Source organism: Ochotona curzoniae, unplaced genomic scaffold, assembly GCF_017591425.1.
Source record: "Ochotona curzoniae isolate NIBS_2020 unplaced genomic scaffold, NIBS_Ocur_1.0 contig_2294, whole genome shotgun sequence".
Classification (NCBI taxonomy): domain Eukaryota; kingdom Metazoa; phylum Chordata; class Mammalia; order Lagomorpha; family Ochotonidae; genus Ochotona; species Ochotona curzoniae.
Window position 1 is genome coordinate 4,821,321 of NW_024465405.1, and position 24,255 is coordinate 4,845,575.

Sequence of the window (24,255 nt, forward strand, 5' to 3'; positions counted from 1 at the left end):
GGGCGTGTGGGGACAGCGGGGGACGTGTGGGGACGTGTGGGGATGCTGGGGGACGTGTGGGGACGGTGGGGGACGTGTGGGAGCGGTGGGGGGCGTGTGGGGACAGCGGGGGACGTGTGGGGATGCTGGGGGACGTGTGGGGACGGTGGGGGATGGTGGGGGACGTGTGGGGATGGTGGGGGACGTGTGGAGACGGTGGGGACATGTGGGGGTGGGCGGTGGGGGGCATGTGGGAGCGGTGGGGGACGTGTGGGGACGGCCAGGGACGTGTGGGGACCACGTGGGTGACTACAGCAAGAGCACTTCGTGTGCAGAGGGTGAGAGCAGAGAGCAGAGGACCCATGCAGAGCCGGACTCCACATGCGGCCTCATCAGAATCCTCTGAGCTCTCAGCTGGGGTTCCTGGGGAACATTCCCAGAGGGGTTCCTGACCCCAGAGCGCTGGAAGCCTCTGCAGCCCTGGTACTTTACAATGAGGTGTTGGCATGCCGTTCCATTATCAGTCAGCATAATCAGAAGCAAGTGGCCTTGCTTGGCCAGGCAACGTTGAGTGCACTTGAGGAATTCTGTGATAAGAAGGGGCGAGAAGAGCTGGGTTTGCAGAGCGCGTGCTGGGCTCTCCCATCTCTGTTGGAGGAGGCGGGCCTGGAGATGACATGCTCACTTCCTCCTCTCTGTGGAAGCCCAGGGTCCCTGCTGTTGGTGACCGGGCCAGTCTGGCCGCCAGGGGCCAGGGCTGTCTGCTGTCCACGCACTGGCCCGTAGCAGGGGCCAGGGCTGTCTGCTGTCCACGCACTGGCCCGTAGCAGGGGCCGGGGCTGTCTGCCGTCCATGCACTGGCCCGCAGCAGGGGCCGGGGCTGTCTGCCGTCCACGCACTGATCTGTAGCAGGGGCCGGGGCCTTCTACAGTCCATGCACTGACCCATAGCAGGGGCTGGGGCTGTCTGCCGTCCACGCACTGATCTGTAGTAGGGGCCGGGGCCTTCTTCAGTCCATGCACTGACCCATAGCAGGGGCTGGGGCTGTCTGCCGTCCACGCACTGATCTGTAGCAGGGGCCGGGGCCTTCTGCAGTCCATGCATTGGCCTGTAGCAGGAGCCGGGGCTGTCTGCCGTCCATGCACTGGCCCACAGCAGGAGCCGGGGCTGTCTGCCGTCCGTGCACTGGCCCGCAGCAGGGGCCGGGGCTGTCTGCCGTCCACGCACTGACCTGTAGCAGGGGCCGGTGCCGGGGCCTTCTGCAGTCCACGCACTGGCCTGTAGCAGGAACCGGGACTGTCTGCCGTCCACACAGTGGCCCGCAGCAGGGGCCCAGGCTGTCTGCCGTCCACACACTGGCCCGTAATCCTGGCCCTTACTGATTGGTACAGACCAGACTGCCCTGGAGGGACTTGGCATCTCTCAGGTCTCACGCAGCAGCACCATCACTCAGTACTGTTTGTGGTCACCATCCCAGCCTTTATCACCGGCTGCCAACACCCAGGTCTCCTGCCCTCAGCTGGTGAGGATGGGAAGCCCTACCCCAGAGGCGTGGGTGTGCAGGATTCGGGTTTTCGCAGGGTTTTAGGGCTCCTCGCGCAGGAATGGGCACTGAAGCGTCTGTGCCTTTTCCCTGGCACCACTGGAATGATAACTTGGGGAGATCTCACAGCATCAGAGGCCTTGCTCATGCAGGTGGTGGCTGTTGCCAAGGAGTTTAATTTAGTGTCACTGGGTTTGTACTTGAGGCTCACGGAAGGCGTGAAGGCTGTGCTTCTGCAAGATGCCACAGTGTGCTTTTTGCTTGTATGTTTTGCATAGCTCTCTGATCGCCTTTCTGCAACCCTCCTTGCTGTTCATTCCTCCTCGGCTTGTCACATGCCCTGACAGTGACAACCTGACGTGGAGTACGGACGTGCCCCTGTCTGGGTGAGCTGCCGTGGGCCCCACTGTGTGCTGTGGCAGGTGGCAACCACGAATTCCCACTAGGGTCATGGTGCTTTCCTCAGAAGCCGCATTCGTCTTTGTCCACCTACCAATTTGATTTTTTTTTTTTTTGAATTTTTGTTTTATTTGAAAGGCAATGACAGAGATGCCAGTTCAGTCTGCATTGGCCCACAGCAACTGGGACAGAGCCAGGCCAAAGCCAGGAGCCCAGTAGCCCGGCTCTCCCACAGCTTTGGGCTGTAATGTGCTGCATCCCAGGGTGCCTCAGCAAGAAGCTGGATGAGAAGCAAGCGGCTGGACTCAGGGCCGCCACTGCACGGGGACGACCCGGCAGCACCTCTGTGCCCAGCACCTGCTAGCCTTCACCCGGGAGCTGGCAGGGTAGGAGGGCAGGCTGCTGTTGGAGCAATGTTCCTGGGCGTAGCTTCACCAGGTGTGCTCTGCAAAGTGGGGTGTGTGTGGGTCGATGCCCCCACCTGCCGGCCAGTCAGGGACCAAGGTGCTAGCCTTCAGGGAACTTGCATCAGAGCGGACAGGAGAGCCATGGTCGCATTGCACATTTTATTTTTATTTTCATTCTTTTCCTTTCTAATTCAATAGACGTTTGTCTTTCTGGTTTCTCATCACTCCCTTGATGCGTGTAGAGAATAGGGAGAACGCTGGCAGTGGTGTGGGCTGCCCTTGGCCTGCACTCGGGTGGCACTGCCCACTGGAGCCTGCAGCACGCCTGGCCATGGTGTGGGCTGCCCTTGGCCTGCACTCGGGTGGCACTGCCCACTGGAGCCTGCAGCACACCTGGCCATGGTGTGGGCTGCCCTTGGCCTGCACTCGGGTGGCACTGCCCACTGGAGCCTGCAGCACACCTGGCCATGGTGTGGGCTGCCCTTGGCCTGCACTCAGGTGGCACTGCCCACTGGAGCCTGCAGCACACCTGGCCACACTGAGGTGTTTGCGCTTTCACCACGTTTACCCTCTGCTAGAACATTCCAGCGTCAGGACATCCTCTGTCTTCTCGGAGTCCCTGACCAGAAAGTCCAGCCAGGATGCCAGTTAAAGCACATGCCCTGGGCCCACCTCAGCGGCTTCTACTGGGAGACTGCAGCTGACCCCCGCACGGTGGTCCTCCCCGTCCCAGTTTTCACGTCATTATAAAAGTTGATCTAGTTCTGTAGCCAGAGTTTCAGGGATCCGGACGTAGAATTCCTCTAGCTATTCATTCAGCCATTTGTTCCATGTTGATGTTACAGCTGTGCCAAAGCCCCTCTCCCAGTCCCAGCTGGGGCCCACAGCCCGCCCCCGCACCTGCAGCTGTGCCAAAGCCCCTCTCCCAGTCCCAGCTGGGGCCCACAGCCCGCCCCCGCACCTACAGCTGTGCCAGAGCCCCTGTACTAGTCCCAGCTGGGGCCCACAGCCGTCCCCCCGCACCTACTGGCCCCCGTGCAGACACTCCCCACTGTGCAGTGCTGGCAGGAGCTGCGTGAGGGCAGCAGTCTGGGCATGCTCCAAACGCCCGTGTAGCAACAGATGGCTGTGTGACACGGGCTGAGCTGAGTCTCTCTCGCATGGTGACTGTTTTTGCCTGGAATCACTGACTTCCATGCACGCTGGGCAGAGCGTTTTCAGCGAGAGCCTGTTTAAAGCGCTAAGGCCCGTGAGCTCATCTGGTAGCTGCAGGCGGGACTCGGAGCCCAGCATCAGTGGCAGGCTTGTTCTAAGCAGGTCGGTCTGTGGGACCCCCGAATGGTGTGAGAAACATCCAAGGGACCCTTCGCAGCAAGGAGGCCCCCCTCCCCATGTGGAGGACCTGGGGCTGGGGCTGAGGAGGGGGCGGCAAGCCAGCCCGTGTCCCCTCCTGGAAGACAAGCTGGGAGGTGCCTGGCAATTCCTTTTGAAAACCAACAGGCAGCAGTGGGCGAGTGCGACCCTCATACAAAAGAGCTCTGGGAAGCTTTCTTTCACCCCTCCCCCCCCCCCAAGGAACTTGAATATTTACTTAGAGCAACAAGCAGGGACCATCTCTGGCTCCCTGGAGGTGGCTTCCCACCGGGCCATGGTCTTCAAGGGCCTGGCCCTGACCCGGGAAGGAAACCGCTTCGGCCCAGGCTGGATTCCTGCCCACACTGGCCCTAGCACTCGGCTCCTTGCAGGCTAGAACTTTCACAGCATTGCCAGCAACCCAGGCACAGGAAAACCGCCAGGAAGGCAGCTGCCCGGGCCACGCTTGGCACACCTCCGGGGCAAGGGACGTTAAAGCCGAGGGGCCCGGGGCTGCAGGGGACGTTCAGCCGACCGACAGCGAGGAGCTCATGGCCATGGGTGCTTGTTGCTGCCGTGCTCTGCCAAGAAAGCATGCTCTACCCCCAGCTTGCTGTTGCTTGCCAATTCCCACCTGTCCCTTGCTGCTCACACTGATGTCTCTCTCTCTCTCTCTCTCCTGTTGAAACAGACCAACGGTTACGATGGAGACCTGTGCAGCTCACAGCCCCTGAGCAGAAGATCTGGCAGGGTTAGTACAGGCAGTGGCCACAGCCTCAACCATGGCTGGCTGCTTGGTGTCCCAGCATCTGTCTCTCCCTGGCGTGGGGTGGGAGGGCAGGGACCATGCCCTCCGCATGTTAGTTGCCTGGGGGACAGCGCATGGAGAACACCCTACTAGTTGGAAAGGGTCTGGAGTTCAAGCTGCTTCGTGCTTGCCTCGTCCTAGGCACACGTGTACCATGCGTGCCCAGAGCTCACAGTCGTGCTTAAATCTGACGCTGCCCAGCTCCGTCACGAGATGTGGATGTTCACACTCGGGAATGGCAGGCGAGCCTGGGCTGTCCAGAATGGTGCCCACCACAGAGGGGTAGGCTGCATGGAGAGCAGAGCCCGTCTGTGTGAGGAGCGGGGATGCAACCCACCCGTCCAGGCCTTGGGATGGGCCAGGCGGGGCCCCACACCGTGTCTGGGGTTGGACTGCACCCCAGGGAGATTAGGCTTCCTGGTCTCATTCATACAGGACTACTCAGTATTAAATGGTCCAAAAGCCGCTGGCTTTTTTCTTTGACTAATTGTGTAAAATAGTACGTATTTGAATCTCCCTTAACTCCATTATATTGATATATTAGACGTACGCTTAAGGGATATTTTTAGGGTGCAAATGGATGACTGCGCGTGGACTCGGCTGTCCAAATCTGTCCATTCGGGACCACGGAAGCCACTGTACTGCATTTCCCCCACGCTCTGCTCATTGCAACTTTTCCAAAGCCTGCGGTTCAGAGCCCACGGCCCCCGTAGTGCTTCTCAGGCTGACACTTGCTGTGAGTGTGTGAAGGGGGCAGCCCCGGGTGGGAGCCTCCAGCAGGCCATGGTGAGTGACAGTCCCACTCCCTGGGCTCAGCCGCTCAGGACCGGAGCCGTGGTGTTGGGGTGGGGCTGCACCCCTCCCTTAAGTCAGCGGTGTGTTGGGAAGCTCCCCAGGCAGAGAGGAGCTCCCGGGCGTGAGGCAGTGAGCCAGTGCCGGCCAGAGCCCGGGGCTGTGGGGAGATGCCCTTCCTGGGGGCTCCGGGGCTCCTCACAAGGAGAGCTTCCTCATCAGGTGGTCTCCACCTTATGTCTACACTTACACGTTTCTTATTTACTTATTTGAAAGGCAGACTTAGAGAGAGAGAGAGAGAGATCAGGTCCAGACCGAAGCTGGAGCTTCTTCCGGGTCTCCCACGTGGGCGCAGGGCCCAAGCAGGTGGACCATTCTCCGCTGTTCTCCCAGTCATATCAGCAGGGAGCTGGATCAGATGTGGAGCAGCTGCCAGTCTGATACAGGACACTGGCACCAGACAGCCGCCTAACGCACTGTGCCCCAGGGTCGTGCCGCGGGCCCCTGCCGCACCCGGGGTCTGCGCTGGGTTGCGGGACTCCGTGCTGGCCCTCGGCCCGGCCGCACCCGGGGTCTGCGCTGGGTTGCGGGACTCTGTGCTGGTCCTCGGCCCGGCCACGCCCGGGGATGGGGAGAAGGTGCCCCTCGGCTAACACCTTTCTCTCCTTCGGTGCCAGAGCTCGAGCTACGGTGGTGATGGCAGATTCCCCACTGTGTCTTCACCCAGGGAGGACAAGTTGGTTGGTTTCCATTTAAATCTTTCACATCCTCTCTTCAGCAATTGCAGGTTTTGTAGCATGCAATGTGTGTGTGAGAGACGGAGGGAGACAGAGAGAGACTGCTGCTCTCCCTTCTCGTAGTGTCGACTGTGTAGCAGAAAGGTCTGCATGGCTTTTGTTCTGTTTGGTTTTGGTTTTTCTTAGACTGACTCAAAAGGCAACGAACAGTTGGTGAGAACCGCCCAGATGGAGCCAAGCCAAGGCCAGGAGCCCAGGGTCACCTCCAGGGACAGGCCCCGCAGCTGGTCAACAGGGTGCCGTCATGGGCAAGCCCAGCGGACCAGTCTGGACCTCCGCCCCTCCTCCAGCCCTGGCTTTCTCCTGGGCCAGAGGCCGGCCTCCCTTCCCGCGCTCCATGCCATGTCCCCTTAAGGGGGCCCCAGCACCCAGCTCCCTCACCCCCCTGCAGCTTCGCCTGCTGTCCTGCCCCCGGGCACTGGATTGGAGCGCCCCACCCCTCGGGTAGCTGTCCCTACTCCTTGCCCTGTACGTGCCCGAGGATTGTGGATCACAGCACCTACGAGAGGAGTTGGCCCATTTCCTTGATCCATGAGGCAGATCACTGTTGCAGGGGGCACTCGGTCATTCAGAGAACTGGACTTCTCCTAGACACCGAGAAGGTGGAGCTGAGCGGGCAGCACTCGCGCGTGAATGACCCACCCATGCTCAGATTAGGTCTGACCCCCTTAAATGCAATAGAGAACCTGTGTCCAAAGGGTCAAAGGTCACAGTTAGATCTATGCAGGGAGCCTAGTGGAGGCCACGCGGCCCATTGTACCCCGTGAGGCTGCCTGACACCCCCTCGGCCGGCCACCCTCAGCATTCTCCTCTCCACTCCTGCCCAGCCCCTTGTCTTGGTCTGTCGTGCAAGTTGTATCCCAAAGAGGTCGCCTGGGGTGCAGAGGCTGTGGCTGTGCAGCGTGGTCAGCAGCCCCTGGACAGCACAGCGCAGCAGCTGCCTGCCCTGCTGTTATCTGACTCTATACAAGTGGGACCGGCGTAGTTGCTGCTGCTTTTTTTTTTTTTTTTGCAAGGTTTATTTTATTGTTTTCAAAGCAGTTACAACAGTTTTAGTCTCAATGCCACAGCGTCGGCCCCGGCCGTGTGGCACCCACACAGGGCAGGCCCTCCAGCTTGTACAATGCATTTCTGCACTGTGGTGGCATCTCCACAGCACCCCGCATTACCATTTGCCTCCCCACCGTGCTGTGGCTTATCCTGGGCCCTGGGAGGGGAGCTCGGGTGGCGGCACCCTGAAGGGGACACCTTCAGGTGTGCCAAGTGCCATTCCTGTGCCAGCCCCATCTTCAGGGCCCACCTGCTCTCACACGCCTGCCAAGGCTGCACCCTCAGATTTGTCAGGAGCCACACACTGCCTCCAGCTGGCTCCTGCACAGCACCACTCTGCCCACCACCCGAGCCTCAGCCTGAACCCCCCCAGGAAGCCATGCGTGTGCTCTGTCCCCCACATGGCGGCCACGTCCCTGCCGTCTCTTATGCGTTTTCCGCACCACGCTCAGAGGTCAGAGCTCGCCTTACAGGGCCCCTCCTAGGCCCCGGGGCCTTGCTGCCAGGGGGTTCCGTGCTCTGCCCTGTTGGACGTGGCCTCGTGCTGCCTCATTCCTCAGGCTGTAGACTATGGCAGGTAACTGCCCGGGCCCCTGTGCTTCCTCGGGCCATCCTCCTCCTGTCCCTGCTGCAGCAAGGGCGTGGCCTTTGCTGGTGTGCAGCCTCGGCCTCCTGGTGTGTTGTGTCTCTCATTCCGCCCACGTGTTGTCGGGGTTGCTGGTGAGGGCGTTCTGTGGCTGCAGCAGCCTCCTGCGTGGATCTCAGCAGCCTCGTTGTCCTGTGTGGGCTTGGACTCTTCTCAGCAGCTGAGGCCCCAGCACAGCCACGGGGCACGGCGAGTGTGAGGCCACAGGGGTATTTCCAAACACTTAGCTCCAGAAGCTGGTCTCTCGCGGCTTGCTGCCTTTTCCAGCAATTGTTCTCCATTTGGGGTTTGATTTGTTTTTTTAAATATATTTTTCTTGCACAAATGTGTGCAGGAAGCAATTTGGAGGAGTTCTGGCCACCCCGTGCTGCAGAAGCGGAGGGACAGCCATTCCTGGCTCTCGCTCATTTCCTGTTTGTACAAGGCCAGGTTCAGAGGGGTTCATATTTTGGAGGTTGAATCTCCCACCCTCTCCTGTCCCTGAGTGTCGACTCGCAAGGCCAAGTGACCGGTGCCCAGCCGTGCTCAGCCGTGCCAGCCTGACCACGTAGCAACAGGGCCTCTGCACCCCCAGTGAACTGCCTGGTGCTCCAGTGGAACGTGGCACTGCCCGCCTGCTGGGCTCCCAGGCTGCCCTTCCACAGGGCCCGTGCTGCAGTGGCCCCGTCCTCTCCCCGTGTGGACGTCTGTGTTGAGACCTCCTGGGCGCTGTCTGAAGCAGGGTCTGCTGCTGCGGACGACAGTGCTGACCTGCCAGTTCCCCAAGCCCTTGGTCCTTGAAGGGAATGAGTAGAGCACAGCCATGTCTCCAGCACTGGCAGCGCGCTGCGCAGGGATCCGTTCCGCGAGCTTGCCGCTTGCGCTGGTGCTCGGAGTGGGAGGTGCGAGCCGGCCGGCTTTGCCTGCGATGGCACCGTGACTCAGCTCTCACGGGAACTGAAGCCATCAGGTGGCCCTCTCCCTGGCACAGTTCAAGGCTTTTAAAACCTGCCGTTTGTTTCCATCCTGCAGCCTTTCTGTGCGTACGGCGCTGCCTGGTCCGCCGGGAGGTACAGGGTGCGTGCGTGTGCCTCCCAGCCCGCGGGGGATTGCACGTCCCACGGAGCTTACACCAGCCACCGGCTGTCAGCCCCCTCAGGCCAGATGTGGGCTTCCCGCACCTCGCTGCCCCCACGCCCGTGAGGCTTGCGGTGGTCAGCACTAGTAGGCAAGCTGGCTTTCAGTGTGCTGGGGTGTGCGGCACACCGCACTCTGCTCGCTCCTGTCACCGTCTAAACCTGGGAAATTTCCAGTTGTGAATTCACACGCTTATGCCGCGCAGGAAACTTGACCTGAGTATTCAAAGCCAGCTGAGCCGTGCTGTGAACTGGGGGTTCCCATCAGCTCACTGGCTGGTGAATCGGCACACGGGTGAGCGAACTGCTGTGTTCTCAGGGGAAAGGAGTACGGCTCAAGTTCCTTTCAACTGAACAGTCTGACATGGCCATTGGTGGTGCTGTAAGCTCCTGATCACCCGTAACGACTAACTAGATTAATAGCATTCGCTACTTACTCAACTACTCTGCCTTCGATTTCTTAACTTTTGAAGAGTTTTGAAGTATTAAAACCATTAACACAATTAAACGTTTTGCTTTGAAGCCGCATCACACAGGGGAATTCTTTAAACATCAAGTGTAAGAATGCCACGTGTGTGTCAGTTACCCACTAAACCTGGAAACGCGAAGTGGGACTTGGCGTGGGTGTGTGCGAGTGTCTTGGATTCACACACACTAGTGGTTGTCGCATGGGCTTAACAGCCGCCAAAACTTCTCTCGCTTTGGCCTGCTCGGCAGCTCTTTGGAAAGGAGCTGGGAATGGTGGCCTCCTCGGGCCTTGCTGCACGCGGGCATGGCTGGCACGGTCAGCAACTGGTGTGTGCTCTGGGAGACGAGAAGGGCACCCCTCCTGATGCTCTGTTTTGGTCGCAGGCGTCCGTGTTGGATGAGAGCAGCCTGGCCAGGGTGCGCCGGGGCAGCGGCTGCGGCTCGTACGCTGTAAGCACCGTCATGCCCACTCCCCACCCTGTCGGTTCTGGGACCCTGGGAATGCTCGCGGGTGGGCTGCAGCCGAGGGCAGGGACTGACCGCCTCAGGGTGGAGGCCGTCCGTTTCAGCAGGCTGTGGGTGATGTGAACTGTTGGTTGGTAGCGTCCTCACGCGTCATTTCGCATCCAGGTCAGAGGGACAATAACCTTAACTGAGTCTTCCTCTCTCCCTGCATCCGCTGGTAGTCGTGTAGTGGAGGACTCATAAAACAATAAAAGGAGACAGAATTTAACAGGCCACCGAGTATTTTTGCCTCTGGATAAGCAAGAAGGCTAAAAAGTTTTTTTTAAAGATTATTTGTTTTGGAAAGAAAGAACAGGGAAGCAACAGAGTCTTAAGATCTTCCATTTATCAGTTCATTCCCCAAATGGCAGTGACAGCCAGGGGGGACTGACAGGAGCCAGGGAGGACCGACAGGAGCCAGGAACTCTGTCCAGTGTCCCTCGTGGGCGACAGGACCTGTGGACTCGGGCCGTCCTGCTCTGCCTTCTCAGGAGCCAGGAACTCTGTCCAGTGTCCCTCGTGGGTGACAGGACCCGTGGACTCGGGCTGTCCTGCTCTGCCTTCTCAGGAGCCAGGAACTCTGTCCAGTGTCCCTCGTGGGCGACAGGACCGTGGACTCGGGCCGTCCTGCTCTGCCCTCTGAGGCACATCAACAGGGAACTGGATCAGAAGCAGATCAGGAAGGCCTGAACCCAGTGCTCCCCTCAGAGATGCTGGTATTGCAGTCAGAAGCCTAATCCCCTACACCACACCACCGGCCCCACAGTGAACAGATTTGAATACTCAGAGTATTACATGTTTCATTTCCTTTGAAAATATTGTGGTCTTCTCATTTCTTTCTTCTAACACAAGATAATCGGGGCCAGGCATGATGGGCTCTGGCTGAATCCTTGCCTTGCAAGCACCAGGATCCCATATGGGTACTGGTTTGAGTCCTGGCTGCTCCATTTCCCATCCAACTCCCTGATTGTGGTCTGAGAAGGCAGCGGAGGATGGCCCAAAGCCTTGGGACCCTGCCCCCACATGGGAGACCCAGAGGAGGCCCCTGGTTCCTGGCTTTGGATTGGCTCAACTCCAGCTGCTGCAGCCTTTTGGGGAGTGAACCAGCAGATGGAAGATCTTTCTCCTTTTCTCTGTAAATCTGTCTTTCCAATGAAAATAAGTAAACGTTTAATAGACGTCAGTTATCGCAGTCAAGGGGCAGTCAGGGTACGGTGTTGGTTGGTTTGTGAGTGGGGCCGGCAGTAAGCAAGCCAAGGCTGAGCCCGTGGGAGCCAGAGGGGAGCCCACCTGTCCTGCCTCAGTGCAGTATCCTGTGCTGGCCAGCACTTTCCCGTGGACCAGGAGCCAGCTGTTGGAATCAGCTACCCAGTTGGTAACTTGTTTTCTGATTGGCTCTGCCATTTCTCTGGTGTCATAGCTGCCCACACGTTCCTTCCAAGTCAGTCGGTCATGGCCATCTAAGTAAGCCTAGATGAGTTTTTGTGTCACACAAGCCCGTGGGATGAAGTATTTTTCCCTGCCCTTAAATACCGCTGTAGAATCCTAGAAAACTCATAAGCCAGGCCAAGGGCCAAGCCAGCCCTGATCCATCATCAGGTGGAAAAGATGCAACTGTTTGATCAGGAAAGCCTGAGCTTATAGGGCCTGGAGAGGAGCCTTTTCCTCAGCGCTCAGTGGGGAGAGGGTGTTGGCAGCCCCCGGTGTACCTGCTGTCCCTGGGAGGGGTCTCCTGGATGCCCTGTCAAGATCGCCGTGCACGCACTCTGGGAGGGCAGGGTGTTACTGGTGGTTTCTGTGCTCTCAGCCTCTGTGGGACTCCCCAGGGAGGGCCCGCCGCCACCGGAGGTGAGGGAAGGAAGCATTGCCTGGTCCAGGCCACAAAGGTGCCGGAAACAGGATACGCGGGGGGTTGGGGGCTTCATGGCCCTGCAGCAGGGAGCTCCAAGGGAAGTTCCTGGACTGGACAAGTGTCCTTGACCCCTGGGTGACACCCACACCCCAGCAGAACCGTCCCTGAACCCTGCTGGCACCCCCAGAGGGAATGCTGAATATCTCTCATTTCTGGGCGAGCCTGCAGAGAGAGCCTCACCTAGCAGCCTCCCATGCCACTGTGGGGTGGCTGCCGACAGGACAGGCTGAGGTGGAGGCTGTGGCTCCGGCACCTGCTGCTTCAGACCAGGGGAAGGGGCCAGGAGAGGAGCTGCCCCCAGCCTGCGGGCATCCGCTTCAGGTGGCCGCAGCCTGAGGGTCCACACCAGCCCTTCCTCGGCATGCACAGGGACAGGCCCTCTGGCATGGGGTCACGTCTATGCCTGCTTGAGGCCTCTGCAGAAAAAGCCGTGTGTGCATGCTCTGGCTGTGTCCCCGGCACCCACGTGTGGGCCCCATCCCTTCTCAGAGAAAGCAGGCCCATCGCGGTGTCCAGAGTGATGACCAACACAGAGTAATCAGGCCCCTAGGCCACGTGACTCCGGGATGTGAGGTGCCCACAGACTGAGTACTTACTCCCTGCCGAGTGCTGCGGTCCGGGAGCTCTTGGGGCCCGGGCTGTTGGGCCAGCAGTCCCCCACAACCGGCTAGCTTGAACCACCCGAGGGACGGAGAGTCTGGTAGGACTTGTCCAGGGGATGAAGCCTGCCTCTGTCCTGCCTCTGACCCCGTTGACCCCAGCCCGTCTGGCGGAGCCCTGAGAGTGCCCCGCGCTCAGTGCTGGGTGGCTGGCGGCGGTCTGTTCGCTGGGCGTGTGTTTCCCGGGTGGGCTCGGTTTTCTCGGGCCATGGAGCATTCCTCAGGAAGCAGAACAGACCTCCAGTGAGCGCAGGGGAAGGTCTGCCAGTGGCACTTGGGGTGACAGCCGTGGCCACCCTGAGGGAGCTGGGCTTCCCTGTGGTTCGCGCCAAGAACAGCGTCCCAAGTCTCCATCAAGCTTCCGACACAGTGCGGTGGTCTGGGTGTGGGACGGGGGTCTCCAGATGTTCTCTTGATGACACGGCAGGTGCGCCAGCACCCATCACCCTGGATGCTGTCCACATTTTCCTCCCACCCTGCCTTGCAAGAGGAAAGTGAAGCTTCCCACAACAGGGACAAACCCAGCGATGACCAGCGCCCAAGGGCGCGCCAGGCAAGGCAGGCGGGCACGGCTTCCAGGGAGTGGGCGTTTGGCACTTTCCTTCAGCCACACAGAGCGAGCGTGGACGGATGCCAGGACAGGCAGCCAATGTCCATGCATGCGTGGGGCGCAGGGCCATCTGTGGACACTCGGGTGGCCTCCCAACACACCCAGATGAATGGGCAATGGTATCTCCTTCCTCCTGTTAGCTCAAGGCTCTCTTGGCTCCTTTGATGCTTGATGGAGCTCCTTGATGCTGGCCCTGTTCCTCACGGGAGTGTGATGCCTCTGCACTGACCGGGGGCTCTCGGCTACCCCGTGCCCTCTGCTTCTCCCCCTGCACTGACCGGGGGCTCTCGGCTGCCCTGTGCCCTCTGCTTCTCCCCCTGCACGGACCGGGGGCTCTCGGCTACCCTGTGCCCTCTGCTTCTCCCCCTGCATGGACCGGGGGCTCTCGGCTGCCCTGCTTCCTCTACCTCTTGCTGACCCTGTTCTGTTTTCTCTCTGTGCTTCCTGGTGGTGGTGGCTGCTGTGTGGGCAGCCTTCAGAGCACAGCGGCCACCTTACCTCCAGCTCCCGCGCCTCCTCCAGGGCCAGCTCAGCCCGTGCCAGCCCAGTGGTAAGTCAACCTCGGGGTGCCGCTGCCCGGCTGCTCCTCCCCTGTCCTGTGAGTGATCCTCCCTCAGGTTGCCAAGAGTTCCCCTTATGTTTTATTTCAGGTCCAAGTGAGAGTGGGGCTGGGATGAGGGAATTGCATGTTTGCACTGGCACTGTGGGGTGATGGCTTCGTGTTGCTGAGTTTCCCCAAAACACAAGACGCTGCTGACCATAATTAGAGACAGGCCCTGGGTGGGACACTGTGTGCGACAGGAGGAGACATGGAGCCACAGTGCATGGGGTGTGGCTTTTGAAGGATTGGCTTTTGTGTCACCTGTCCCCAGACCCAGAGTCTGGGAACAGTCTGGGCCTGCAAATGCTGTGGTATTTCAAGTCCTGCCTCATCTGTCCTCTGCTGGTGCTCGGCTCGGTGTGTGTTCACTGGTCCCCATCCCCTGAGGACCTGTGGCAGGTGCATGAGAGACAAGATTACTCTGTCCCTCGGTGTGTGGAGTTCTAGCTGCCACCGTGTGGCCACCAGCTCAGGTGCCCAGCTCCACCCCTCACTGTGTGGCCCGGGTTTGGATGAGCTGCACATGGGTCCAGGGCGTGCCTGGCTCAGCCTCCGCAGCCAGGAGCACAGAAGCCCGGAGTTTCTCCTGGCCGGAGCTCTCTGCTGTCAGACAGATCTTGGAGGGGCGGTAGCTGTGAGCCAAGGATCCCCAGGGACCCGCCCTGGCTGCTGTGTCTTCTTCAAGTCTGTGTCCGTACCCAGCATCTAGCCCGCGGGCGGAGCAGCACAGCTGAGCTGGGTGAGATGTTAAAGAGCATTGGGAGGAAACAGCTTTAAAAAAAAAGTGCTATTTGTTTATCTAAGGAGCTAGAGAGAGTGCCCGCCTGGTGCGTCTCCCCGAATGCAAGGAATGCAAGACAGAGCCGGGTGCTGGGAACCCAGTCCCAGTCAGTCTCAAGATGCTGGGAACCCAGCTACTCTAGCCATTGTGTGCTGCCCTCCGTGGTATGCAGTGCTGGGAACCCAGTCCCAGTCTGCCTCAGGGTGGCAGGAGCCCAGGAGCCGGGTGCTGGGAACGCAGGATCTGGATGCTGGGAACCCAGCAGCAGGGAGCAGGGCCAGGGCTCAAAGAAGGCACCTACACGTGGCCTGTGAGAGTCCCGCCCAGGAGCCTGGCTGCTGAGTCCCGCCCCCGCCCCCGACCTGGGCATTCTAAGTGAGAGTTACCTGTCACGCGAAGCTCTGGATGGGAGAGTGTCAGTGCAGGGGTGTGTTGGCTGAGAGTTTCCTTGGGACCTGGAAGCCAGCACCCCTGGGTCCCCACGTGTCCCCAGATCGGCCTGGAAACCCAGGGACGCCACCCCAAGGGTGAAGCCCCTGGCAGGAATGTGCTGGGTACGGTCCAGCTCCGTGTGTCACTGTGTCAATTCAGAGAATTCCTGGGCAGCAAGCTCAGGTCTCTGCCCGCTCAGAGTAGCAAAGTCAGAGACTGTTGTGGCTGGCCTGTCCCTGTCAGTGTCTGCAAGGTCTAGTAGCCCCCTGTGTCCCAGGTCTCGGGTGAGGCTAGGCCTTGAAGCCACCAGCAGCCGTGGCCTCCCTGGCATCCCACAGTCCCCACCAGCCCCCGTCCCCCGACAGTGGTCCCAACAGCAGGTACCACTAGGGCAGGGTTCAGCCATCCTTTCTTCTTTCCATTTATCATTTTCAGAGATGAGAAACTGTGTGACAGCCTCTCTGGAGCTGGGGCTGTGCCAGGGCTGCGGACGCGAAGTCGTGTTGGCGTCTGCGTTCCTGCCTGGGGCCCTAGTTAAGGCCATTTTGGCTCAGGCATGCGCAAAGCAGGGAGCGAGCCCAGGTTGTGTCTCTGCTGCTCATAGGGCACCAGGGACACACAGACGGGAGTAAGTCCTGACCTTCAGGCAGGTAGGTGAGTTGGTGCAGCAGGTGCAAGCATCAGATCATGGCGTTGAACTTGGAGCTGTCCCATGGGAGGCCCTGGACTGGCATCCTAAGATAAAGCTGGGTTTGGAATCGGCCTGTTCCTGTTTGTGGAACTCTTTGAATGATCTTTGCTTGGTTTCCTCAGCCAGGGAGCTGTAGCTGCATTGTGCTGTGCCTTCCCACTGGAGAGGAGGGTGCTCGGCGGCCCTCCGGTCAGGGGCAGCAATGCATAGCCTTCCCATCATGCTGAGCGTGAGTGTGACACCTGCGCGCCCACGCTCAGCAGCCGGTGGCCTCCTTGCCCCGACCCGATCATGCTCCGTTTGTGCGTTTGCAAAAGCACTCCATCAGGTTTCTCCAGGTGCAGCCTGGCACGAGGGAAGGCTCAGGGAGACCCCCGCACGGGAACATCAGGAAAGCCCAGCTCTCGGAGCCCCGCGTTTCCCGGGGTTTTGTTTCTCTTGCCCCGTGCCCCCTGGATTCTTCCTGTCGCCGTGGTGCTCTGAGGTATTGACCTTGCGTCTGTTTTCCTCTACAGGTTGAAGAGAAGCCAGAGAAGGATTGCACTGAGAAGGTAGGAGTTGTTGACAAGCTTGTATGACACCACATGAAAGCCTTCAAGGTCCCCAGCTACAGACAGAGGTCACCAGGATGTGCCTTTCATATGCTGGCCAGACCCAGCACAGGGTCATCGCCAGGGGCCACGTCCTCTGTCCCGGGCAAGCGGGGGGAGGGGAGTGGGAGGCCCTGCAGGACAGAGCCAACATCAAGCACCAGCCCGCCATGGAGCCTCAGGTCAACCCAGCTGACCCCAGCTGTCCACAAGGGACCCCGGAGCGCCTGAAGATGCCCCCAGCTATCAGCACAGAGGCAGGGCACCATGAGACCCAGAAGACGTTGAGCCTCTGTCTGCACTCACGTTCCGTCCTCATGTCGTTCCAGGGGTCCCGAAACATGCCGGGACTGTCCGCGGCCACGCTGGCCTCCCTGGGCGGGACTTCCTCCCGGAGGGGAAGTGGAGATACGTCCATCTCGCTGGACACTGAGCCCTCCATCAGGGAGATCAAGGTAAGAGGCTTACTCCCGTGCCAGGTGAACGTCAGTCCTCATGAGAGCTTCAGTTCCTAACATTCCAGAGCTTTCAGCTCAGTGCCCCCCACCCCCCAAAACACAGCTCAGTTTCTCCTGCTGAAAATGGACCCACCGGCCCCACCTCGCAAGAAGCCCTATGTGTGTGCCTGCTGCTGGCTGCCCCGTGCCCTGGCCCGCCCTGGGAGCGCTGACCCAAGCCATCATGCCTACAGGCCTGGCACGTGCAGACAAGCAGTCTGCAGGGGCTGGGGACTGGCAGGGAATGTTTAGATGTGGGGTTACTCCCTGTGCCTGGACCCCTCGGCCGAGAACAGGCACTCTGCTTCTAGGGGTGCCACACCTGTGGCCGTCCGTGTGTCTTGTCTTCCTCCTGCAGGTGTCTGTCCTTTTGTCACATCCTTGGTCTCCAGGATGGCACCAGGCATTCAGGCTCATCCCCTGTGCGAAGCACAGAATAGCTAACCTAGGCCATAGCACATCTGGCATCAGAATGGAGGGCCTTTCCACTGACAGAGCCCTGTGACCCCAGAGTGCAAAGCTGGGACAAGGGCTTAGAGGAGTCCCACCCACCACCCTGTGACCCCAGAGTGTGGAGCTGGGACAAGGCCTTAGAGGGGTCCCACTCAGCACCCTGTGACCCCAGAGTGCGGAGCTGGGGCAAGGTCTTAGAGGGATCCTACCCAGCACCCTGTGACCCCCAGAGTGCAAAGCTGGGACAAGGCCTTAGAGGGGTCCCACCCAGCACCCTGTGACCCCCAGAGTGCAGAGCTGGGACAAGGCCTTAGAGGGGTCCCACCCAGAAGGGCCCTGTGACCCCAGAGTGAGCTGACCCCCCAGACCTGTGCCAGAGTGCTGGGACAAGGCCTTAGAGGGGTCCCACCCAGAAGGGCCCTGTGACCCCAGAGTGTAGAGGCTGATGCAAGGCCTTAGAGGGGTCCCACCCAGCACCCTGTGACCACAGAGTGCGGAGCTGGGACAAGGGCTTAGAGGGGTCCCCCAGGCCCTGACCCAGAGAGGGTGCAGCCTGAGGTCGCACCCACACAGAGTGCGGAGCTGGGACAAGGCCTTAGAGGGGTCCCACCCAGAAGGGCCCTGTGACCCCAGAGTGTGGAGCTGGGACAAGGCCTTAGAGGGGTCCCACTCAGCACCCTGTGACCCCAGAGTGCGGAGCCGGAACCCGGGCACCCAGCATCATCTCTGCACAGTCTTCCGATGCTTGATGCTGGTTGCCAAGCCATCCTGCCTCACTGGAGTGGGGGCAGCTGGGGAACCTCTGCCCCAGGGGAAGGGGACGAGGGAAGGGCTAGGCAGCTGCGGGGGAGGGGCTGCTGTGCTGTGAGGGCAAACAGCTGGGAGACCCAGGTCCCAGCCACCTGTGGCTCCCCACACGTGGCATGCTCCTCTGCCATGTGTAAGCAGGACTCCTGGTGTGTGTCCCTGCTCTGGTGTGTGTGTTGCTGGAGCGTTCAGCTCATGCCACACGCTGACCTGGGTGCCAGGAGTTTGTAGTGAACTGGACAAGTGAGGGAGAGGCATGGGGCTCTGTGACGTGGCCCCAGGCCTCTCCCTGAGCTGTGCACACAGCAGGAAGTGTGTGGTGCTGGGGAGCCGTGAATGAACCGCTGTGTGTGTGTCTGCACACACGTTCTCCATCGCCACCTCCCTTGACGTCCTCTGCCCTGTTCTGTGCCGTTTCCCAGGAGCTCAATGAGTTAAAGGACCAGATTCAGGACGTAGAAGGCAGATACATACAGGGCTTGAAAGAGATGAAGGTACCGGCTTCCAGAGTGTGGGCTCGTGCTATTAACCCGACTGGCCTTCCAGGAGCCCCCGGAGCCCCGTGGCGAGTGCATGCCCACTCCACGGAGGCTGCGGGCAGGGAGGAAGTCCCACTGCAGTTCTCCACCCACCTCCTGGGGGCGTGGTCACTAACAGCCCCATTGCATGTCCTGTGCTCACTGCCCACCCCAGCCCTCGGACACCTGAGGACAGGGCAGGGCTCTCTGCATGTGCAGTGGCTGCGTCCAGGTGCCCCTCCCCTGTCCACTTCTCACACTGCCTGCCTGCTGCCCCCCAGGAAGGCGGGTGTGTGACACACTGCACTTTGGAAATATGCAGAGGATTTGCCTCCTGCCAAACGTTCCTAACTGACATGGCATCTGAATGTGCTGTCTGGCTTTCATGCCTTCAGGGCATGCTGTGGTGTCACTGTGCCACCCGAGACGGACTGTGACAGCTTGCAGCACCCATGGCTCACTGCCTCTTCCATTCCCCAGAGACTCCCAGAGAAATAGAATTCAGGGTTGGGGCTTTGTCCCTTACGGATTCATCATTCTCTTATTGGTCACCTCTCCTGGAACGGGAGCCCACTGAGAGCCAACATGGCACTCAGAATCATCCCCAGGGTTTGGAAGCGCAAGGCGAGGGCAGCCATGGCCTGCATGAAGGCTGCTCTGTGGACCTGTCCCCCACCAAGCAGCTGCCTCCTCCTGCTGGCCTCTGAGGGGTGCGGGTGGTCTCAGGGCTCTTCCTCCTCCTGCTGGACCACAGGAGGGGTAGGTTGTCCCAGGGCCCTGCCTCCTCCTGCTGGGGCCCTGGAGGGGGTTCTCCAGGGTTCGTCCCCCTTGATGGCTGTCTCGGGACCTGTCCGGGCTCAACCATGCTTACTCTGCAGGATGCGCTCGGCTGCCCTTTCACAGGGATGACCACTGACTTTCCAGGCCCAATGGCAGCCTTGCTGAGCTGTCCAGGTGGTCCATGGCCCACTGCAGGCTGGGCAGGTGTTTCGTCACATCTGCCGCCACACACTGGCACTCTGCCGAGTACTACTTGCCTGCCTTGAGTGGTGGCTTCTGCGGCTGTCCGGCAGCCCTGGCCTGCTGCGGGGAAGGTCTCTCTGGAGCCCGGACCCCGTTTCCTCTGACCTGCTCTGCTCTCACTGCTACATCGCCAGCAACTCGTCCTCAGTGCCGGGAGCGGGGCGATCAGGCCGTGCACTCCGTCCTGTGACTTCTCTGTGCTAGGGAACATGGCCCGCCTTCCAGCCTGAGTTACTCTGGGGGTTGTTCTCAAGCATGACAACAACCCTGTGCTGGCTTTCCTCTTGCAACCTCCAGCCTTCCGCCCGCAGGACTCCCTGGCCGAGGTGGAGGAGAAGTACAAGAAGGCCATGGTCTCCAACGCGCAGCTGGACAACGAGAAGACCAACTTCATGTACCAGGTGGACACGCTCAAGGACGTGCTGCTGGAGCTGGAGGAGCAGCTGGCCGAGTCCCGGCGCCAGTACGAGGAGAAGAACAAGGTGCAGTGTGGGGCGTGCAGGGCGGGGCCCTGGGTCAGGGGGGCTAGAAACGTGGGCATCCCCGTGCACGGTGTGCACACACCTGCACACGCATTCTCCATCGGACAGCAGGCCTGCTTGCTGCTGACTGAGAAAAGGAGCAGGGCAGGCTCCTTAAGCGCCAGGAAAGGAGTCTTGGTGCAGGTTCCATTAAGAACACCTGGACTGATTCATCCGTAGGAGGTGACAGTGGGCGGGAGTCACAATCCCGTGTGGAGATGATCCTTGTGGAGTTACAGAGCAGCGGGCACTGGCTTTTCATCCTTAGGGAAGCTAGCTATGAACCCTAGAATCTTGTTCCAGTGTTTGAAAGGTTCTGAAATAACGGAGAACGTAGTACGTGTCATTGTCCTTTAAGAAACCACGGGAAAAATCTTGCAGCTCTCAGGCGTTCAGAGCCAGGTGACCACACAGCTCAAGGCTGCTTCTGCGCAGTGGCAGGACTGAACGGGAGAGCCAAGAGGGGTCGGCATTGAGGTGCTGCGGGGAGCAGGCAGAGCTTGCTTCCCCAGCCCGGCCTGGGTGGGTAACGGGCGTCACTTGGACATTACTAAGAGACCAGGCACCCAGGTCTCACTGCAGAGGAGCTGCAAGGGGCACTAAGTGGGCGGGGCAGGCTGAGCTGAGGCCAGCAGGGAAGCCCGTCTCTGCTGGGAGACGGCGGGGGCAGGTAGCACGGTCCAGCGGCGCTTCCTGCTGTCCCTCCCCTGAGCTCCGGGCACTTGGTTGAGTCCCAGCGTATCACTAGGTAGCCAGCAGGACAGAGAGCCCAGGCCCCCCAGAGCAGCTTTGCCCCGTGTGCCCGCCCCTCACTTCCTGTCCTGGCCCTCTCCAGCACCTGCGCTCTTTTCCCCGTTGCAGGAGTTGGAGCGAGAGAAGCACGCCCACAGCATCCTGCAGTTCCAGTTTGCTGAGGTGAAGGAGGCCCTGAGGCAACGCGAGGAAATGCTGGAGGTACGTGTACCCCGTCTCTGGGCCGCCGCGTGCAGGTGCCCTGGGCTGCTGGGCGGCGGCAACAGAAGCTGGGCATGCCGAGTCGGGGCCTTGTTCCCATGAGGCAGCCAGCTGTCAGGTGTGTCCTGCCCATGGGACCAGGACCCCACGTTTACGACCTCCAGTAACCCTGATCACCTCTCAATAGTCACACTGGACAGGGGGCCGGGTCAGTGAGTGGCGGTTACTGGCATCACCTGTCTTCCCCACAGGCTTAGGCTGGCCGCCCCACCCCGGCCACCCTCTCAGGGCTGGCTATTCCCATTGTCTGCGGTGTTGAGTTTGGGGAGTATGTCCATCTCCCAGCCGCAGGAGCCTGGACCACATGACCGCCGGGGGAGGGGCTTGGGGAGATGTGAGTGGGCTCCAGGCCTTGGGGTGAGGTCTTCCTGGCTTCAGGTGGGCTGATGAGGTCACCAGGGTCCTTGGAAGAGGAAGGACCTGCAGGAGGGGCAGGAGAGGTGACCACACAAGCAGGGTGTGGGACGTGGGGCAGGGGTACAGCCGAGTTCCAGAGGCTGCCGGGAAAGACCTCCACCTGGAGCTCCCTCGGAGCCTGCAGAAAGCCTCAATGTTAACCTCGGGACTCACCGTGCACTTCCGACCCCCAGAACTTCAGGCCCCTCGTGGTGGCGTTTCTGAGCCTCTGCACCTGCCGTGCACGCGGGTCCCTCTTGCACAGCTGGCTTGGCATTCTTCACACTTTCCCTGGCGCCTATGAGAAGCAGGACACAGCCTCCCCAACGCTGGGGTGCTGGGGTGACCCGAGGCTGTGTCGGGGAGTCCGTGGCGCTCTCGGAGTCTCCCTGCTTAACCCTCGGTCTGCTTTCTCTCCTGTTGCTCTCCTCAGGAAATCCGACAGCTGCAGCAGAAGCAGGCGAGCTATGTCAGGGAGATTTCTGACCTTCAGGAAACGATAGAGTGGAAAGACAAAAAGATAGGGGTAGGACTTGCACGCCTTTGACACGTGAGCCAGCGGGCGGGCCGCCTGGCCCGTGCGTCCCACGGAGCCTCCTCTTGGCAAAGGCACGCGCATGAGTGCATGGCCTGCGGGAAAAGCCCCTCGGGACACCCAAGTAACAGCGGGTGGATGTGCTAGCTTGCCCAGACTGCTCTTACCTTGACTGTGATGTCAACCTGGAAGTCTGTGGCTGCCCCTCAGCCTGCACTGTGCTGGCAGGCACCAGGGGCAGGCCTTTGCACTTCCCTGGAAGGGTTAGATGGGGCTGCAGGTGGAAGGAGCTGTGCCCCACGCGTTGCCCTGAGAACTCCCCATAAACCTCCTGGGCCCCCTCTCCCTGCATAGCAGAAGGAGGCGAGTGCAGACCAGGGACGGGGTCCCCACGCCCACCCGGAGGAGCTGCTGAGCTTCATAATGACAAAGAAACCTGTAACTCATACAGAGAGCCCCACAGGGGACGTGCGAGTGTGTCCTGAGCTGGTGGATGCCACAGGGTAACACCAAGCCCTCACTTGCCAGCAGCAGTGCCTGGGTGCCGGTGTGTCTCTGCTCTGTGACAAGAGCCAATCCCCTGTGTGGACATGCCCATTCTTTACTTACCCTTCTCTGAAATGGGTGCTCACTGCTCCCTGAACTCCCCAGCGCTGTGGTGTGAGTCTGCATGCAGAGCAGGGCAGGAGACTGAAGAGCCTGGGAGTGTGCATGGTTGGAGAGGCGTGTCTTCGGGTGGGCAGACAGGCAGGGGCTCAGGGCGCATGCTCCCTTGGCAAGCTGGATCCGTGCATGCCACATCTCACCGCAGCCTCTCTAGCCCTTTGACTCGGCCAGTATCTCAGCTGCAAGTGCCCTGCTCACCTCTGCCGACCTCTCTGTCTCCCTCACCGCTGCTGCCCGCCCAGGCGCTAGAGAGGCAGAAGGAGTTCTTTGATTCCATAAGGAGCGAGCGCGATGATCTTAGACAAGAAGCAGTGGCACTCAAAGAGGAACTGAAGGTATGGAGCCGGAGGCCCCGCGGAGCAGCTGCGGAGGCCGCGCAGGTCCTGGGCCTCCCTGCACGCACAGCGTCCTGGCGCTAGCATCATCCATGTCAGTTCCCTCAGCCGGCTCAGCTGACAGGTCCTGGGTCGGCAGTGTGGCTTCAGCAGGATCCGCTCACGACCTTGAGCTGCCTGCACACGTGACAGGTGGCAGAATAGCTCTGTTCCAAGGATGTTTTTGCTCGTTTACCTGCATTCTTTCTACATGCACTAGCAGGTTCTCCAGGATGCTCCTCAGGGCTGGGGACCTGGCGTGTACATCTTAAAGCCTGTTGCAGGAGGTCCCCACGCAGCCACAGAGCGCACAAGGCCGAGGGGACAGACCAAGACATGCTCTATGACCCAAATCACAGGGACGGGGGCCTTGTTAGGGAGTGACCCAGAGCACAGACCCCACAGAGAGCAGCACCCCAAGTGGCTCTCACAGGACCAGGAGGAATTCCCGAATGGTCCCCAGAAACATCTCAGCGTGTGACCCTGGTGTTCTGAGAGCCTGAGCTGAGAGCAGCGGGAAGCAGGGCCCAGCGCTGAGGTCCACAGTGAGGCTGCTCACCAAGGCCGTGAGAGCAGCACTGGGGAAGGCTTAGGCCAGGGCCATGCCAGCTACAGCAGTGAGCCAATGACAGCGGACCTGGGGCTCGGTCACAGCGGTGAGCCAGTGACAGCAGACCTGGGGCTCGGTCACAACGGTGAGCCAGTGACAGACAGCAGACCTGGGGCCTGGGCACAGTGGTGGCAGTCAGCCAATGACAGCAGACCTGGGGCTTGGGCACAGCAGTGAGCCAGTGATAGACAGCAAGCCTGGGGCCTGGGCACAGCGGTGAGCCAGTGACAGACAGCAAGCCGGGGGCCTGGGCACAGCGCTGTCTGTCACTGTGTAGTCTGCACAAGCCAGGCAGCATTTGGAAACCCCTACCACTTGAGGGCCACACCCGGCCCTGTCTGCCTGAAGGATGCACCCCGGGTTTAACCAGGCACCTGTCATCAGTCTGTCATGCGGCCTATCTCAGCCACAGACAGGGCCCCAAGAGAAGGAAGGCTTCCCGAAGCGTGGATGTGCGTGGGGTATCAGCAGGTGTAGGGCCAGCTCGTTGTCCCTGGTCACTTCAGGGTCAGCATTTTTGCATCTTACTGCTGACAGCCACACTGCTTTTCTTCCCAGAAACATGGAATCATCATAAACTCAGAAACAGCTACCAATGGAGAGACTCCTGACTTGCCCAACAACACGGGCCACCAGGGCCCTGCCAAGGTGACCACGGAACAGCTGAGTGCCCTCAGGTCCCCGGGGGACGGGCCTCCAGGTGA

At 60.3% G+C, this 24,255-nt stretch overlaps 1 protein-coding gene across 1 annotated transcript in view; it reads left to right on the forward strand.

Annotated features, from left to right (window-relative positions):
• LRRFIP1 (LRR binding FLII interacting protein 1) overlaps positions 1 to 24,255 on the forward strand; it is a 57,662-nt gene that overhangs the window by 20,145 nt on the left and 13,262 nt on the right. Inside the window, exons 7-18 of the mRNA XM_040972433.1 lie at positions 4,373 to 4,581; positions 6,470 to 6,707; positions 9,571 to 9,807; positions 13,515 to 13,592; positions 16,063 to 16,098; positions 16,467 to 16,592; positions 18,317 to 18,388; positions 19,747 to 19,917; positions 20,818 to 20,910; positions 21,800 to 21,892; positions 22,810 to 22,902; positions 24,110 to 24,251. Of these exons, the coding sequence (XP_040828367.1) occupies positions 4,373 to 4,581; positions 6,470 to 6,707; positions 9,571 to 9,807; positions 13,515 to 13,592; positions 16,063 to 16,098; positions 16,467 to 16,592; positions 18,317 to 18,388; positions 19,747 to 19,917; positions 20,818 to 20,910; positions 21,800 to 21,892; positions 22,810 to 22,902; positions 24,110 to 24,251 (1,588 nt within the window). The remainder of the gene's footprint in view (positions 1 to 4,372; positions 4,582 to 6,469; positions 6,708 to 9,570; positions 9,808 to 13,514; positions 13,593 to 16,062; positions 16,099 to 16,466; positions 16,593 to 18,316; positions 18,389 to 19,746; positions 19,918 to 20,817; positions 20,911 to 21,799; positions 21,893 to 22,809; positions 22,903 to 24,109; positions 24,252 to 24,255) is intronic.